This window comes from Capsella rubella, unplaced genomic scaffold, assembly GCF_000375325.1.
Source record: "Capsella rubella cultivar Monte Gargano unplaced genomic scaffold, Caprub1_0 scaffold_4, whole genome shotgun sequence".
In the NCBI taxonomy this organism is placed as follows: Eukaryota; Viridiplantae; Streptophyta; class Magnoliopsida; order Brassicales; family Brassicaceae; genus Capsella; species Capsella rubella.
This window is the reverse complement of record NW_006238920.1, coordinates 7,570,267-7,585,229: the sequence shown is the minus strand read 5'-3', so window position 1 is coordinate 7,585,229 and position 14,963 is coordinate 7,570,267. Positions and strand designations below refer to the sequence as shown.

General features: G+C 37.0%; 2 protein-coding genes across 2 annotated transcripts; both read left to right on the top strand.

Annotated features, from left to right (window-relative positions):
- Positions 1 to 2,761: 2,761 nt before the first annotated feature.
- On the top strand, positions 2,762 to 3,652 carry LOC17887946 (biogenesis of lysosome-related organelles complex 1 subunit 1). The gene is made up of 3 exons (XM_006295122.2): positions 2,762 to 2,938; positions 3,031 to 3,236; positions 3,335 to 3,652. Exons 1-3 carry the CDS (start codon positions 2,797 to 2,799, stop codon positions 3,425 to 3,427), a joined length of 441 nt encoding a protein of 146 aa, XP_006295184.1. The 5' UTR covers positions 2,762 to 2,796; the 3' UTR covers positions 3,428 to 3,652.
- Positions 3,653 to 6,917: 3,265 nt separating this feature from the next.
- On the top strand, positions 6,918 to 9,326 carry LOC17889219 (putative tRNA pseudouridine synthase). The gene is made up of 7 exons (XM_006293978.2): positions 6,918 to 7,157; positions 7,233 to 7,268; positions 7,465 to 7,577; positions 7,684 to 7,832; positions 7,971 to 8,115; positions 8,203 to 8,589; positions 8,688 to 9,326. Exons 1-7 carry the CDS (start codon positions 6,923 to 6,925, stop codon positions 9,147 to 9,149), a joined length of 1,527 nt encoding a protein of 508 aa, XP_006294040.1. The 5' UTR covers positions 6,918 to 6,922; the 3' UTR covers positions 9,150 to 9,326.
- Positions 9,327 to 14,963: the final 5,637 nt, after the last annotated feature.

Below are 14,963 nucleotides of genomic sequence, written 5' to 3'. Positions count from 1 at the left end.
TACTCCATTAGTATTTATCTGATTTCTTGATTACACAATGTCCCATATATAAACTCCTAATAATCACATTTTGATTTTTTTCCTTAACTTATTTCCAGCCATTATATACCTACATACACTACAACTCATGTGCTTGCTTGTTAAAATACACAATGTGTTCACGGCGAATATAATTTTTTTTAAAATTATTTTGTATTTTTCTGATTTTTAGAAGTACTAAAATATATCCATCAAAATGTAACTAGATTTGTTTTCATTTAAATGAAGATTTATATGGTCTCATATAAATATATAATGCTTTCTATGTTAATGATACTATAGTAGAACCTCTTTTGCTTGTTACGATACAACACTTTGGTAAAAACTCTAAAATCTCCTATTCTTCTTTATCTAATTTAGTATTGCGATTTAAAATGATCAAATATATATTGTAAAGTTAAACTGAAGATTCTTTATACCAAAAATATTGACATTTTAGAGAGACGAAAACTATCCTTTAAAGAACACTTTAATTATTACATTCTAGTGAATTAATTATCTATGGTATCTTGCAGCATGCATATTCATGCGAAGAAATGCATTTTGATAAGCTATTTATGACACTCTAGCTCATATTTTATTTTTCCTAAGTAGGGTTATTGGTTATACACACACACACTACACGGTCGTATGCCCACTTCTCAAGGACGTAAAGCCATTGTTTCTGGATGCAGCCACACAGAGACCAATGTCTTCTCTTCATAACAAAAGGCATTGTTCCATCCATTATATTGCTTTCTTTATAACATCATTCCATCCCGACAATATACGAGTAAACATATATACAAGCAAATTGTTGTAATCTAAAGGAGGATCTCACTTTCATATTTTATCTAATAATTTATTTATTTATTATGGACTTAGTTTTGTATCTTCTCTACAAAAAAAAAAGTAGTTTACTAAAATATAAATAAACTAGGCCCGGACCCGCGCTACAGCGCGGAGGAAAAGTGTCGGTTTTTGTTTTTTCCGAATTACGTAAATTTTAAATTATTGAAATAGATTGCTGGTGTTGAATTTGGCAAGTATGAGAATATGTACTATCGTGGATGTGTACTTTGTCACGTATGCTAGGTTCAGACCCGCGCTGAGAATATTTTCAGGTTTATTTTATTTTAACGTGATTTGTCGTATGTGTTATTATTTCGTTTATTTTAGTATCAACAATTATTATTTCAAAATGTATATTTAGTTTCAAGTCTTTGAGAAAAGTGTGTTTTCGGAAATCAAATATAATATTTTAATATACTAAATAAAAGAATGATTATTAAACAAATTATATACTCATAATGTATGTGGTGACGAACCAATCAGCAAAAACTCGTGTATTTAAAAAGAATCATGAAAATGTATAATATTGAACGAATATATGACTTTATATTGTAAGGAGAGGGTGTCGATTTTTTGGGTTTGTAAGTTAGTAAATTGAATTCTTATAGAAAACACCTTTTCAGCTTGTAAAACAAATTTAAGTGATTTCCTTAAATTTAATATATATATATATATATATTTAGAACATTTTAAGGAAAATTCAGAATTTAAGGTAATTTATTTAAACTAACTTTTGAAATATATTCTTTATGACTGATTTTGTATTAGTACTGATTTGATGATTAATAATTAGAAAGATAAAATATTGTTATTAAAGTATTTTTAGTTAATTATAATAATTATCCTAAAATTTTAATTATTTTTTTTGTATCCAAAATATTTTCGTATTACTCATTGAAATATATTAATGATAGTCAAAATCTTTTTTTTTCAAAATTCAAATATAACCATTTCTAGATATATATGGATCTCTATAATTTTGCATTAATTATGCTACTGATAAAATATTATTCTTTTTTATAGGTAATTCAAATTGATGATTGGATCATTGGAATAATTTTGAAACCTCTTTTCATATTCTATTTTTTTTTTACTCTGATTAGAATCTTTCATTTAACATATTAGGAAAGAAAAAAAATAATAATAAAGATTTAATATATTACAAACATCATACTAATTTAATAAAGTCTTTCGTTTTTTATAGCCATATATATATTCAAATTTTATTTTTCGAAAAGTTTAACTAATTCAAACTAATTAACACTTTTATTGATTATATTACCATTATTTATGTATTTTAGATGCATTTTTATATTTTTATACCAAATATTTTTAAATTATAATTTTTCTATATATCAAAGATTTAAACTTATAAAAAATTATATTTTTTTCATATAAGAAATTAATATACTAATTAAAATATTTTTGAAAGATTGAGATCTTTATATTCATAAACAAATTTTCCTTATAAGACATATTTTTTATTTAGCATTAATATATTTTCTAAAATAAAATAATGTAACATTAATATAGTTTCCTAAATGATAGAAATCTGGTATATATTGTTGATATATTTGGCAAATATTTAACAAAACTTTTGGCAAATATCCGATTGAAAATTTAATCCGGAATTTTTTGAAAACCCCGATCCGAATCTTTTGTGTACTTCTCTTTTACTATAGTAGGGATATTGCAAAGTAAATTGATTAAAAAGACAGGATTTAACAAATAAATTAAATTAACTTTAGAAATCACGAAATACTAGTAGTATACATGAAATTTGTGATTAAAAACGAAATGCGTGACGTCTCCATGAGCTATAAACGGCGCGTAGTGCAACGAGTATCTGTTTAAGTATGAAAACGACACGAAATAGTCGAAGAATGAATATAATTGTTACCAAACCAATTCACCGGAGAGAGAGAGATGAATATGCCGGCGCGTGGGCGCGTGCTATCATTTTCAGAGAAGGATAAAACGGAAGAAGATTCTGGTACACTGGAATCGAGTCTCTTACAGCTAATCGATGACAACCGTCGATCGTCGTTACAGCTCCGGGAAAAAACCGGTACGTAAATCGACTCCATTCCTCCGCTAATTCCGATCAAAATCGAGACAATAGAAAGTGAGATTCACAGAGGTACAAATTTTGGAAAACAGAGAGATCGAGGAAGGAGGCGATCAGACACGCGGCGAGGACGGCGGATCTGCTAGTTAAGGCGGTGAACGGAGGAGTGGAGGAGTGTTTCGTCAACGAGAAACGGATCGAGTCGGAGATTCGGAGTCTCGCGGTTACGGTGGCGCGATTTGGAAAACAGACGGATCAGTGGCTTGCTGCGACTCACGCCGTTAATAGCGCCGTTAAGGTTTCTAATAATCTCGACGAGTCTTCTTCAATCTCGTTTCGTCTTCTTTGTTTGTTTTGTTTTGTTCAATGATGGATATGGTTGCTTGATTTTGATAGGAGATTGGAGATTTTGAGAATTGGATGAAGACTATGGAGTTTGATTGTAAGAAGATCACTGCTGCAATTCGCAATATTCATGAAGATCACTAAAAGCAAATTCTTGGTATTTTGATACAGAGTTGTTCTTATAGCCATTGATGTTACATACCATTTCTTTAGTGTTTCTCTGTTTGAGTGTAGTGATACAGATTGGATCAAAGAGTTTGGTAGTAGATTACTCAAAAGGAAGAACATGAAGTACTCTATTTCGCCTTATTGGAATCAATCGAATTCACCGGTTCATAATGACAACATGGCATCTACTGTTTTCTTGAATAGATTTTGTTCTCTAATGCATAGAGATCATGCTGTCCAAGCTTACATTTACTTCTTCGAGCTGTCGAAACTGTTTTTGGTTAACTGTGGTTTCACAGTAGAGCAAGAACACCACTAAGATGATTCAGAAGCGAGTACTCTGAATCGTATCTCTTTGTTGTGATCCGAGAACCGAATGGGATTCTTGTTACGTCTCCGGTTACACAGTAGAGCAAGTATGTTTTGTACAGATCGATCATGTCCTAGTTGGGAAGACCATCTTTGAGAGTTATATCTGTCTAGCCCCAGGTATATATATCTCGGCGAGTTCCTTGTCTGCTTTTGACAATTTTGAGTGTATCAAGAGATTACCACTGAGCTTATTCTTTAGCTTGAGTAGGCTTCATCAAGTCCTCCTTAATAGACGGAGTCGAACTTACCGTGGTCATAGGCTGCTTTAAATCGGTTTATGAAACTCTAATGCGTACTTGCATTTTTGAATGGCCTCTCTTTTCATGTTTAGATACAAATTCTAACATAAAGCAGAAAACATCATTGAACTTGTCTCTGGGTTCTCAATAGCAACCAATCCCACAGACCACCATCACCCTTGTAACATAACAATTTACAGTAGACAACAATAAAGGAATTGGCCTAATAACCTACTTCAACCAGAACAACTTGAATTCATTCACCAAATGGAACCATTGTACAATATTTTCAGCTTCATGTAGAATACTCATTACTCAGTCCGTTACAGTTCCAGGTTATGAGCCAAGCCCCAAACTCCAGAAGCTACGGGATGACTTGCACGTTGATGCACAGAAAGTAAGCGCAATGCATGTGTGAAAAGTGATCTGAGAATCTGAGATCAAACCTTATTTGCCATTCCGATAAAGCATCTGTAAAATATGCTTTAGATCATCCATTCTCTTGTCTTCATCTTACGCCCGACCTATTTTGTTAGTCAAAACAAAAACAGCATATATAAAAAAAAACCGGGACTATTTGAAAGTTATGTCTTACTAAACACGTGATAAAATGGACAAAACGTAATACCTTAGCAAAATATTATTTGCTCACCTACATATTGAAAATATTCATATAAATCATTCTCAATATAACAAACTATATAATCACTTTAAAATTGGTCTCAAATTAAACTCGGTTGCGTGATGATGTCTCTTCACTAATTTCATTGCCGAGAAACACTTTTTAACAATTGCAATACCAACAGACAACATTAAAACTAACTTCGGAACCAAATGCAATAACTCAAGGAATACCAAATTTTTAAAAAAACTTATCTTGATTCAATCATGTTCTATTGCTAATATCACCAATACTAATTTCGCTATGCACTTTTTCAATAACTTTCTTGAATCCTATCCTTTCTATTGAGAATCATATAAAATCTCCATCTATGGTCAACAACATAAAATTTACGTCAAGAAATCACCAACATAAATTTTTCTTTTTTTGCAACTGATTTGACGACCAAATGAAGTTGATGAGCAAAACAATGAACATAATATGTAGAATTGTTTTTCCTCACAACCAATGATTTAAACTCATTGAATTCACCCTTCATATTACATGCGCCATCATAACCTTGTCATGTCAACTTTATCAAACTTAATCCATATTGTGCTAACAAACCAACAATAATTGATAAGAGGTAATTTAAATTTTGTTCTTTACATGAATAACTCCAACAAATGTTTCTTTAGTTGTTTCAGTCTTATCAACCATCAACATACTCATCAACCAAAAAAACAAATACATCATGATCAATATCTTTTATGATAGATTTCACAATTTCTTTTGCTTTCAAATAATTTTGAATCTTTAAATAAATCATCTAAATAGTCATTCAAACAGATATTCAAATAATTTCTCTAGGAACTCAAAAAAATAATTAAAAAGTTGTGAAATCTATCATTGGAGAAATTGATCATGATGTGTTTGGATTGTTGAGTTGATGAATATGCCAATATTTTAGACAAAGAACAAATAGTTATTGTTTTCCGGCTTTTTGATAAGAGTGGAGCAGTTAAAAAAAAGATTCGTTGGAGTTATTCATATTAAAAGAATCATTTTTTTCTCACTAAAATCAAGTATTCATGGTTTTTTGCAAAATACAAGTTAAGCTTAACAAAGCTAAGAGGACAAGGTTATGATGAAACACGTAACAAGAAAGATGCGTTTAATAAGCTAAGACCATTAGTTTCTTGAGAAAGTGAATCTACATATTATGTTCATTGCTTTGCTCATCAACCGCAATTGGTAGTTGTTGCAGTTGCATAATATCATTTTCTAGACCGGCCAAGTTTTTTTAAAGATGTGAGTTGTATGTTTTATTAGAAATCTCTACCAAAACATGTCTAAAAGACTCCCGACGATTCAAGGACCCTTTGCGCCTATTTAAACTAAGATGCAAACCCAACTATATATATATAAAAAAGGTTTTGAGAGAAATCAGCTATGCCTACCTGAGAATCCGTGGACCTTTCAATACTCAAGCTTCCATGGCAAATAGATGGATATGTCTCCAAACATATACAAAGCTTTATAAATACCTACAATACACTAGAAGCATAACAGTGTGATTACATAAGTGCTCTATTTTCAAATCAGTCTTCATTATAAAAAAACACATAAACAAACAAACCAACCCAACCGGACGCTAGCTGCTCTACATCACTCTCGTGGTCCCTGGTCTCCAGCCTTACCTAAACATCGTCCGGCCAATATTAACATAAACAAGCATTAAAGGTGATTTTGTTTTCAAGATCAATCTGAATTAACATGAGCAAAACAAAATCAATTGGCTAATTCATATAGAGATGAATGAAAAGTACCTACAAATATAAATATGCATGGCTGCTGCTACATCAGAATCGTTACATACCATCATCATTATTAGTTATTACACTCTTGAAGTTTTAGTAACGTAGCGAGAGAATTATTTAACCTTTTACCAAAAAAAAAAAAACGTAGCGAGAGAAGTAACGAAAGTGATCATGGCAGGAACGTTATGGGAGGCGAGGAAGAGGTATCCATAGTTTTGATGCGACACAAAAATAACATAGGGAGAAGAACTTATATATATTAGTAGGGTTTTAATGAAAACGTCAAAAACAATTTTCCAACGTCTTGATGTTTTTACTATATATCTAACAACTGCGTGTTGTTTTACTCAATTAAGACGGCACGCAGTTTTGAAGAAGAAATCATCTGAGCTTTTGTGTTAGCGCCGGTTCTAGAAACTAGCCAGAGCTTTTGATTGTCATGGCAGTCTCGTTTCTACGGATTCCAATTCCTTCGCGGGTCTTCTGGTATCCGACCCGGCTTACTCGGGCCACACCAGCTTTGGTACGATTCTCTTCTTCCGCCGCCACATTACAGCCGTCTTCTACTTCGTTATCACCATCTTCTTCCGACCACTTTCTCGCCGATAAATGGGAATCATATCGGAAGAAGAAGGTGGTTATTCGAATTGGATACGTTGGTACTGATTACAGAGGTAAGCTTTTTTTGTAGTTCTTGACTGATTTTATTGTGAATTGAACCATTTTGTGACCTTGTTCTTCATTTACAGGTTTGCAGATTCAAAGAGACGACCCTGCTATCAAAAGTAAGTTCTTTTTTGTCTTAAAGTTTGGATTTCTACTCTTGATAGTGAATCTTAGCATAAACCCTAAACCTCAGGTCTTCTATTAGTTCCTGCAATTTCCAGTTTCATGGTTCTTTTACCTTGCACATCTATTGTAAGATCATGTTTTTATGTTCACTAGTGTGCTAATCTAAGCTCAAATATTTTGAATTTGTAGCTATTGAGGGTGAATTGGAAGTTGCTATATACAAGGCAGGTGGGATTAGAGATAGTAACTATGGTGATCTTCATAAGATTGGTTGGGCTAGAAGTAGTCGAACTGATAAAGGAGTGAGCATTTTTCTTTTTGCTCTGTTCCATAACTGATGATTGCCTTCTGATGCATATATATTCACTGTGTGTCTTTGATTTTTGTTTGTTGGTAACATGTTCTTAGGTTCATTCTTTGGCAACGTCAATATCGTTGAAAATGGAGATCCCTGAGACAGCGTGGAAGGATGATCCTCAGGGCATTGTTCTTGCTAAATGCATTAGCAAACACCTTCCTGAGAATATCAGAGTTTTCAGTGTGTTACCATCGAATAGGTGAGTGAGAAGTTTTATCAAGTTCTGCGCTTGGTGCAATATGATTCTAGCATTTGGAAAGCCGAATAAAATTCTGAAATCATAGGCTGAAATCTCATGCTTGACTCATTTACAATTATAAGCTCTGTATCTTCACAGGAGATTTGATCCCCGAAGAGAGTGTACGCTTCGGAAGTATTCTTACCTCCTTCCTGTTGATGTTATCGGGATCAAAAGTAACTTTACTTCAGATGAGATTGACTATCACATTACTGATTTCAATGAAATTTTAAAAGAATTTGAGGTGAGAGCTTTGCATTGTTTCTTTGGTTATCAGACTTCAAGTTTGTTACATTTGTGATTCATCGGCACTGTTTTTTTTTCCTTGTAGGGTGAATATCCTTTCCATAACTATACACAGCGGTCACGGTACAGAAGAAAGTCGGAACAAAAGTTAAAACAAAGAAACGGACGCCCTCCAAAAGAACCAAAATCAGTCAAAGCATCAGAAACAGAGTTTGCAGAGGAAAACCACAGAGAAATTGAAGAAGAAGAGGAAGAGGAAAAGGAAGTTGATGGTGAATCTGATGAACATTTTTCTGATAATTCTCAGGTGAACACTCGTGCAAAATGGTTGTATGAGCCAGATGAGACAGATAAGCTGAGCGGTGCTCATTTCAGAAAAGTGTTTCGATGTCGAAGTGGAAAGCTGGAGAGTTCACTTGGATTCAGATTTGTCGAGATCTCCATATGGGGAGAATCATTTATGTTACATCAGGTAATGTATATACATAATGATACAAAAACAAGAATTGCTTATAATAGCTTAACTAAAACAGTATCATTGTTGTGTTTTGTAAAATGTTTGGAAGTTAGATACGGAAAATGATTGGAACGGCTGTGGCAGTGAAGAGAGAGCTGCTTCCTAGGGACATCATAAGACTATCACTGAACAAGTTCACAAGAATCGTTTTGCCTCTTGCTCCATCTGAAGTACTGATCCTAAGAGGAAACAGTTTCGAAGTGCGTAGATTTCCTCAGAGGCAGGTGGTGGAAGCACCGGGTGAATCAGAAGAAGTGGAGAAAGAAATAGAGGAGTTTTACAGAGCAGTGATGGTTCCACAGGTGAGCAGATTCTTAGATTCTGAGAAAGCTCCATGGGCAGAGTGGCTGGAGCATTTGGATAGGAACGATGGTTTGATAGACGAGGAATTGAAAGATGTAAGAAGAGGCTGGGAGGAGTGGAAAGCCGTGAAACCATGGATGGCGAAGAAGAAGAGTGAAGATGATGATGAAGAGTTGAGTTCTGTTCCAGTAGCTGTTCATCAAGCTCTATGAGATGGTCTTAAGATTCATTAGTCACATCTATTTTTGTGCACCTTTGATAGAATGTGTTATGATTATTGTTTCAATTACACTGAATCTGATAAAAGTTTATTGAGAAGCATCTAAAGTTTCTTCGCTTCACACTGTATTTGATTCACAAATTAAGGAATACTCTCTTTTTCAGTGCAATGGTAACATATTGTTTTTACATTTTACCTTTTAGAACATTTTTTCAGTTTTTTCTTGTTCTTTTGTAAATCATAAAAGCAAACACAAGCTTCGCTTGAGATTAGTGGCTCATTTGGAGCAAGTAAACATGATTTCGTATTATTTTGAGTGGCTTGATTAATAACCTACTCAAGGTTGTCTTTGTGTATATAAATGAAAGAAACAATTCCATAAAACGCTAAAAAACTATATCTTGAGTGGCTTCAATGTCTTTCAGTTTTGGACAAACCTTTACCATACGAAATTATTGGAATAAAACAAACATCTAACATTGATGTTCTAAGTACGCGACGATACTCTTACTAACAAGTTTGTCAATTAAAGTTGAGCACACAACACAACACACAAGCTGAGTTAATCATACGATAAGTATCCAATGCTAAACTTGGTTGTCCTAAAAATGGAGAAAGAGATACTGTCCCTATGGCGTCATATACGATGTCACTCATGCGTCAGATATGTTATGTTAGTTTGTAGTATCGTAAGATATCAAAATCACAATTAATCATGTAGGGAAGTTAGCAATGAGTTAATGTTGGGGTTACGATTTACAACATATGAAGACGTGTATATCATTCATTCTTGTTGAATTAGGAATTCACACATGAAAAGAGGGTCCCAATTTCTTTAGGATAAAGTTAGGTTTTCGCTCAATAGATCAAAGATATAGGGTTTTTTGTATTGATTATTCGATGCCCTAGAAAAGAGGCATCTTCTCTATTTATATAAGAGATCTAGGGTTACAATAAATGCTCGTATTCCCTAGATTTATAAAGAATATTCTCATAAATATTTAATTAGGGTTTATGAAACCCTAACGAGACAAATTCGCCCATTTCCACTTTAGGAATGAACATAAATCTTCTTTAAATGTGGAACCGGGATTCCCCGATTCCGTTGGTCCGATTCGATTCATTCTTGGTTTAGGCCGGTATGTCGTTGGTGCTAATTCCTACACCAACAATAAATCCCCCCCCCCCCAGTTCGATGGGTCGAATATTCATTCGAGTTATGGAACTTTAAGTTATACCTGACCTAAGCTAAGAAGAACCGAATTAAATTTGAAGCGAACGGTCGCCTATCTTGTTTGGATTGCCACATGTCGCTCATTCGGGAAGCGGCGCGTATTTCGGAAGTCGAACATCACCTAGGTCATCATTACTTTTCTTAGGTTTGCCGCCCAGCAGCTTCTAGAAATATCAGATCTTCGCTTCCATTTTCTTCATTTCTGCTTCTTCATAAAAAAGGTAAAATTTTGCTCTACCCCCCTCCTTCTAGCGCCAACCGGCTCGGGATGGTGAGAATAACGTCGCCGTCTCTAATGTTCTGGAGGTCGGGCAGTCTTCCAACCTTGATCGCCTGGATGCCGAGGAGCGTTTTGCCGCCATTGGGATCTACGTGAACAAGCTCCGACCTCTTTATGATCATCGAGGTCGGATCGGAGGGAGGAATTTGCCGACTCCGAGCTTTGGCTACGTCGACTGGATCGTCAAGCTCAGGTCGAGCGTACCAGGAAAAAGGCTCAGGACCGTTTTGACCGAGTGAAGGCGTTCATGACTGAGCAGGAGGTCGCTGTTCGCCCGAAGGAAGATTTGCTGAACCAGGCTCTCGGAGTCGAGGCTACGGTGGATCGGCTTATCACGGAATGCCATGCCCAGATTCCCGAGGTGGAGATTGCCAATATCAAGACATTGAGTGTCGAGTGTCAAAAAGTCGTTGACGCGCTTGACTACCTCGTTCTAGGGTCCGCTGATCTGAACATGTCTCCGGATCAGCTCGACTAGGGCCTTCTTCGGTCCGAAGATTCTGCTCTGAGCTCTATCCGGGATCTGCACAGATCAAATGCTCCGGTTTTCCAGGCCGATCTTTGGGCTTCGGACGGTACTTCCGACCCCCCTTGCGAGCTGGCCAAACCTGATGTCGATGTCGCCGCGGAGACTGTTTGAGCTTCCTTGGTTTTCTTTCTTTTTTTTGTTGAACTTGAATGGGCAGTGGGCTTTTGTAATATTCTTTTGAAATTTTTTCGATTTATGTCGAGTTTCCCTTTCATTTCTTTGGAAAAAATGGAAGTATGCCTCTTTCGGAGTAGTGTTTTATTTTTTGTTTCTATGGCGAGATGTGCCAAGAAATTGCCCATTCGGTGCTTTGAATAAAGTTATTATTTTGGTTTACTCGATTTATTTGGAACTCAACGAGCGGCAGGACGTCTCCCGGCTTACACCTCGCGGTCAAACGAGCGACATAAGGTGAAGAAAAACTCTGGGCTCCGTAAATGGGTGTTCTATCCCAAGCAGTAGTGTGCTTTTGCGGGGAGCGAGAGGAAACTCTGGGCTCGGCTTACCCCTTTGTCTAGGTCGGAAGCGGACTGCGAAATAAAACTCTGGGTTCGGCTAATGATTCCGTCCGGACTAGAACTCGGGTGCAAAATTGATCCAATGATCCTCTGGGTTCGGCTTAATCCCGTAAAAGAGTTGTATGCGAAATCGATCCAATGATCCTCTGGGTTCGGCTTAATCTCTTAAAGAGTTGTATGCATCTGATGCAAGTCGATCATCTGGCCAGGATGTCGACAAATGATTCGTTTTGAATAAAGTAGGAATACGTTCTAGAAAAACGCTAACTTTACTTTTATTAATAGTTGCAGCTGCATCCGATGAAGGACTGCCTACGTACCCGAAAAGGGATCAAGCCATCCGTAGTTCAGTGATTATAAGGATGAGTTGAGTTCGGATTCCCGAACATTTTTTTTGTTTTTTTTTCTTTTTGCGAGGCATGGCTCGGCTTTTGTGTTATGCGAGACAGGGCACGATTTACAGGGCACGATTTTTTCTTATGTGAGGCATGGCTCGGCTATATCCTGAGATAGCAACTACATAATAATTGACAAGAGCTGCTAAGAAGCATGCTTATGAGAACGGCAGAGAAGCGAGTTGAAGCTGCTGAGAAGCGAGCTGAAACTGCTGTAAGAGCTGAAGAGAGCTGCTGTGAAGCAAGCTGTGACTGCTAAGAAACGAGCTGGAATGAACTGCTAGAGAGATGTTGAGGTGCGAGCTGGGGAGCGAGCTGGGGAAAGCTGCTGAAAAGAGAGCTAAAGCTAAGACGAGCTGCTGAGAAGTTAGCTGAAGCTGATAAGCAAACTAAAGTTGAGAAGTGAGCTCAAGCTGAGAAGCGAGCTGAGGAGAGCTATGAGACCAAGCTGAGGAGAAGTGCTGAAAAGCAAGCTGCTGAAGAGCAGGCTTACGAGGAGTGCTGCTAAGAAACAGGTTTACGAGAGCTACTATTTGGCGAAGTCTTGCTCAACTCTTTTAATTAGCTCGGTTAGCAAGAATTTTCAGATCAAGTGTGAGCATAGTATAAAAGAGTAATAAAGCAAGTATTATCAAACAATGCTTATTAATTTCATAGGTAGTAATACTTATCTTTGGTTTTGGAGACAATGGGTGGGTCGTACCTTAGACCCTTGTCGATGTAGGATCTTCGTTAGTTCCTCTCAGAGACGCATGAATAAGTTTTCATTGAACTGTTACTTTTTCGATCCCACCGTTGAATCACTATCTAGTAATATCATGAACGTCTCTGTAAAATTTCGTCTCCATCAGATGTCGAATGTGTCTTCCACGAGCCCTCTAAGTTGAGGCGATAAGGGGCGTTCTTTCAGATTTTTGTAGATTTTAGCCACTTCCAAAGCGATGTGCAGATGGAGATTAACTCGGAATGAGAATCCATTTGTTGCACTAGACTCCTTGTAGAAAGATCTTTTCAAAGATTCTTTGGTCATGTTCAAGTTCCTTCTGGTTCATCGGGAATTTGATTTTGATGCTGGATGATCCGAAACGGCATTTTTGGAGTTCGGAAGGGTTGCGTCTGATGCATACGAACAATGATAACTCTCGTCAGATAGCGCAGATTGAAGTGAGGTCGGTCTTGATAGAAATATAAGCTTCGGGGCTTCAAAGTGTCATGTAGATCGCCTCTAGCTTCCTTCGATATCGTCGGGAAACTAGTCAAGAAGTGGGATGATCTGATTATAACGAATCTGTGTGTTCGGATTTGTGCATGGTTGCGTCTGCTGCAAACAAAAAATGATATCTCTCGCCAGAAAGTGTCGATTGAGGCGATGTTGGTCTTGTTGGAAAGATGAGCGTTGGGGCTTCAAAATGATATGTAGATCAACTCTAGATACCTTCTGGATCAGCGGGAAACTGGTCCCGAACTTGGGCGATCTGAATTTTTGGATAAGACGTGTCCGTTCTTGAAATATGATGATAACTTTGGGTAGACAGTGTCGATTGAAGCGAAGTAGGTTTCACTAGAAAGACAAACCTCGAGGCTCTAGAACGATATGTAGATCGATCCCAGGTTCCTTCCTGATCGATGGTAGATTAGTCTTGGACTCGAGCTGCGAGTTAACTAGTTTGCTGACGAGTTGACAAGCTGTTAGTTAGGTGAATTGTTGATGAGCTGTAGGCTGAGGAGCTGTAAGCTAGGCGAGATGTGGACGAGCTGAGAGATAGGTAAGCTATGAAATATTGACGAGCTCCTTTTGGTTTGCTCCAAAATTGATCGTGAAGTCGGATGGTTTGTGTTTAGGGTTTCTGACCTGCTGTACACGGTAGGTGATAACTTTCAGCACGGAGCCGACATTCAGTCGAGGTTGGGCTTTTCGGAAAGCTGACATTCAGGGCAATCTGTAGATAGGTTATTCGTAACCTAGTTCGTTCTACTTCGTCAGAAAATCAGACTTTAATATTACTGTTTGTATAATGACGAATCGGTGTTTTAACAGGCCGGCTCTGTTTCGGAGATATGGTGACAACTCTGAGCAAACATCTCCGATTGAGACGAGGTTTGATTTTCCGGAAAGCCAACATTCGTGGAAATCCATAGGATAGGTTGTCATAACCTAATTCATTGGACTCGACTGGGGGATCAGTTCCGAAGCTGTTTGATCGGAAACGGATGGATCGGTATTGACAGACTGCATCTGCTGCAGTGAAACGTTGATATCTTTCAACATATAGCTCCAATCGCAGCAAAATTGTATTTTTTGGAAAGCTCTTTCTCTGAGAAATCCGTGCATATGTAGAAATTCATTTAGTTCTTTATACTCGGCTGGGAAATCGATCCGTAGCTGACTGGGTGGAAACAGACGATTCTGCGTTGATAGACTGCGTCTGCTGTAGAGAAACGTCGATATCTCTCAGTAGATAGCTCCGATTGAGACAAACTCGGGATCTGTGGAAAGCTTATTCTCATAGAAATCCGTGAGTAGGTAGAACGTAATCTAGTTCATTATACTCAGCCGGGAAATCGGTCCCAAAGCTGTTTGGTTGGAAACAAACAGATCTGTGTCTGCTGCAGAGAAGCGGTGATATCTCTCAGCAGGAAGCTCCGATTGAGACGAACTTGGGCTTTACGGAAAGCTGACGTTCAGTGGAATCCAGGGATGGGTTTTTGGTAACATAGTTCGTTGAATTTCGCCGGGAAAGCTTCATGCAAAGAGACGTCTCGGATTGAGATTTCTTCCTTTTTTCTCTCATCGGTTGTTAGTTATCTTCAAATCGGTTTTTCTTAGTGGTAGAGGAACATAGAGACTCT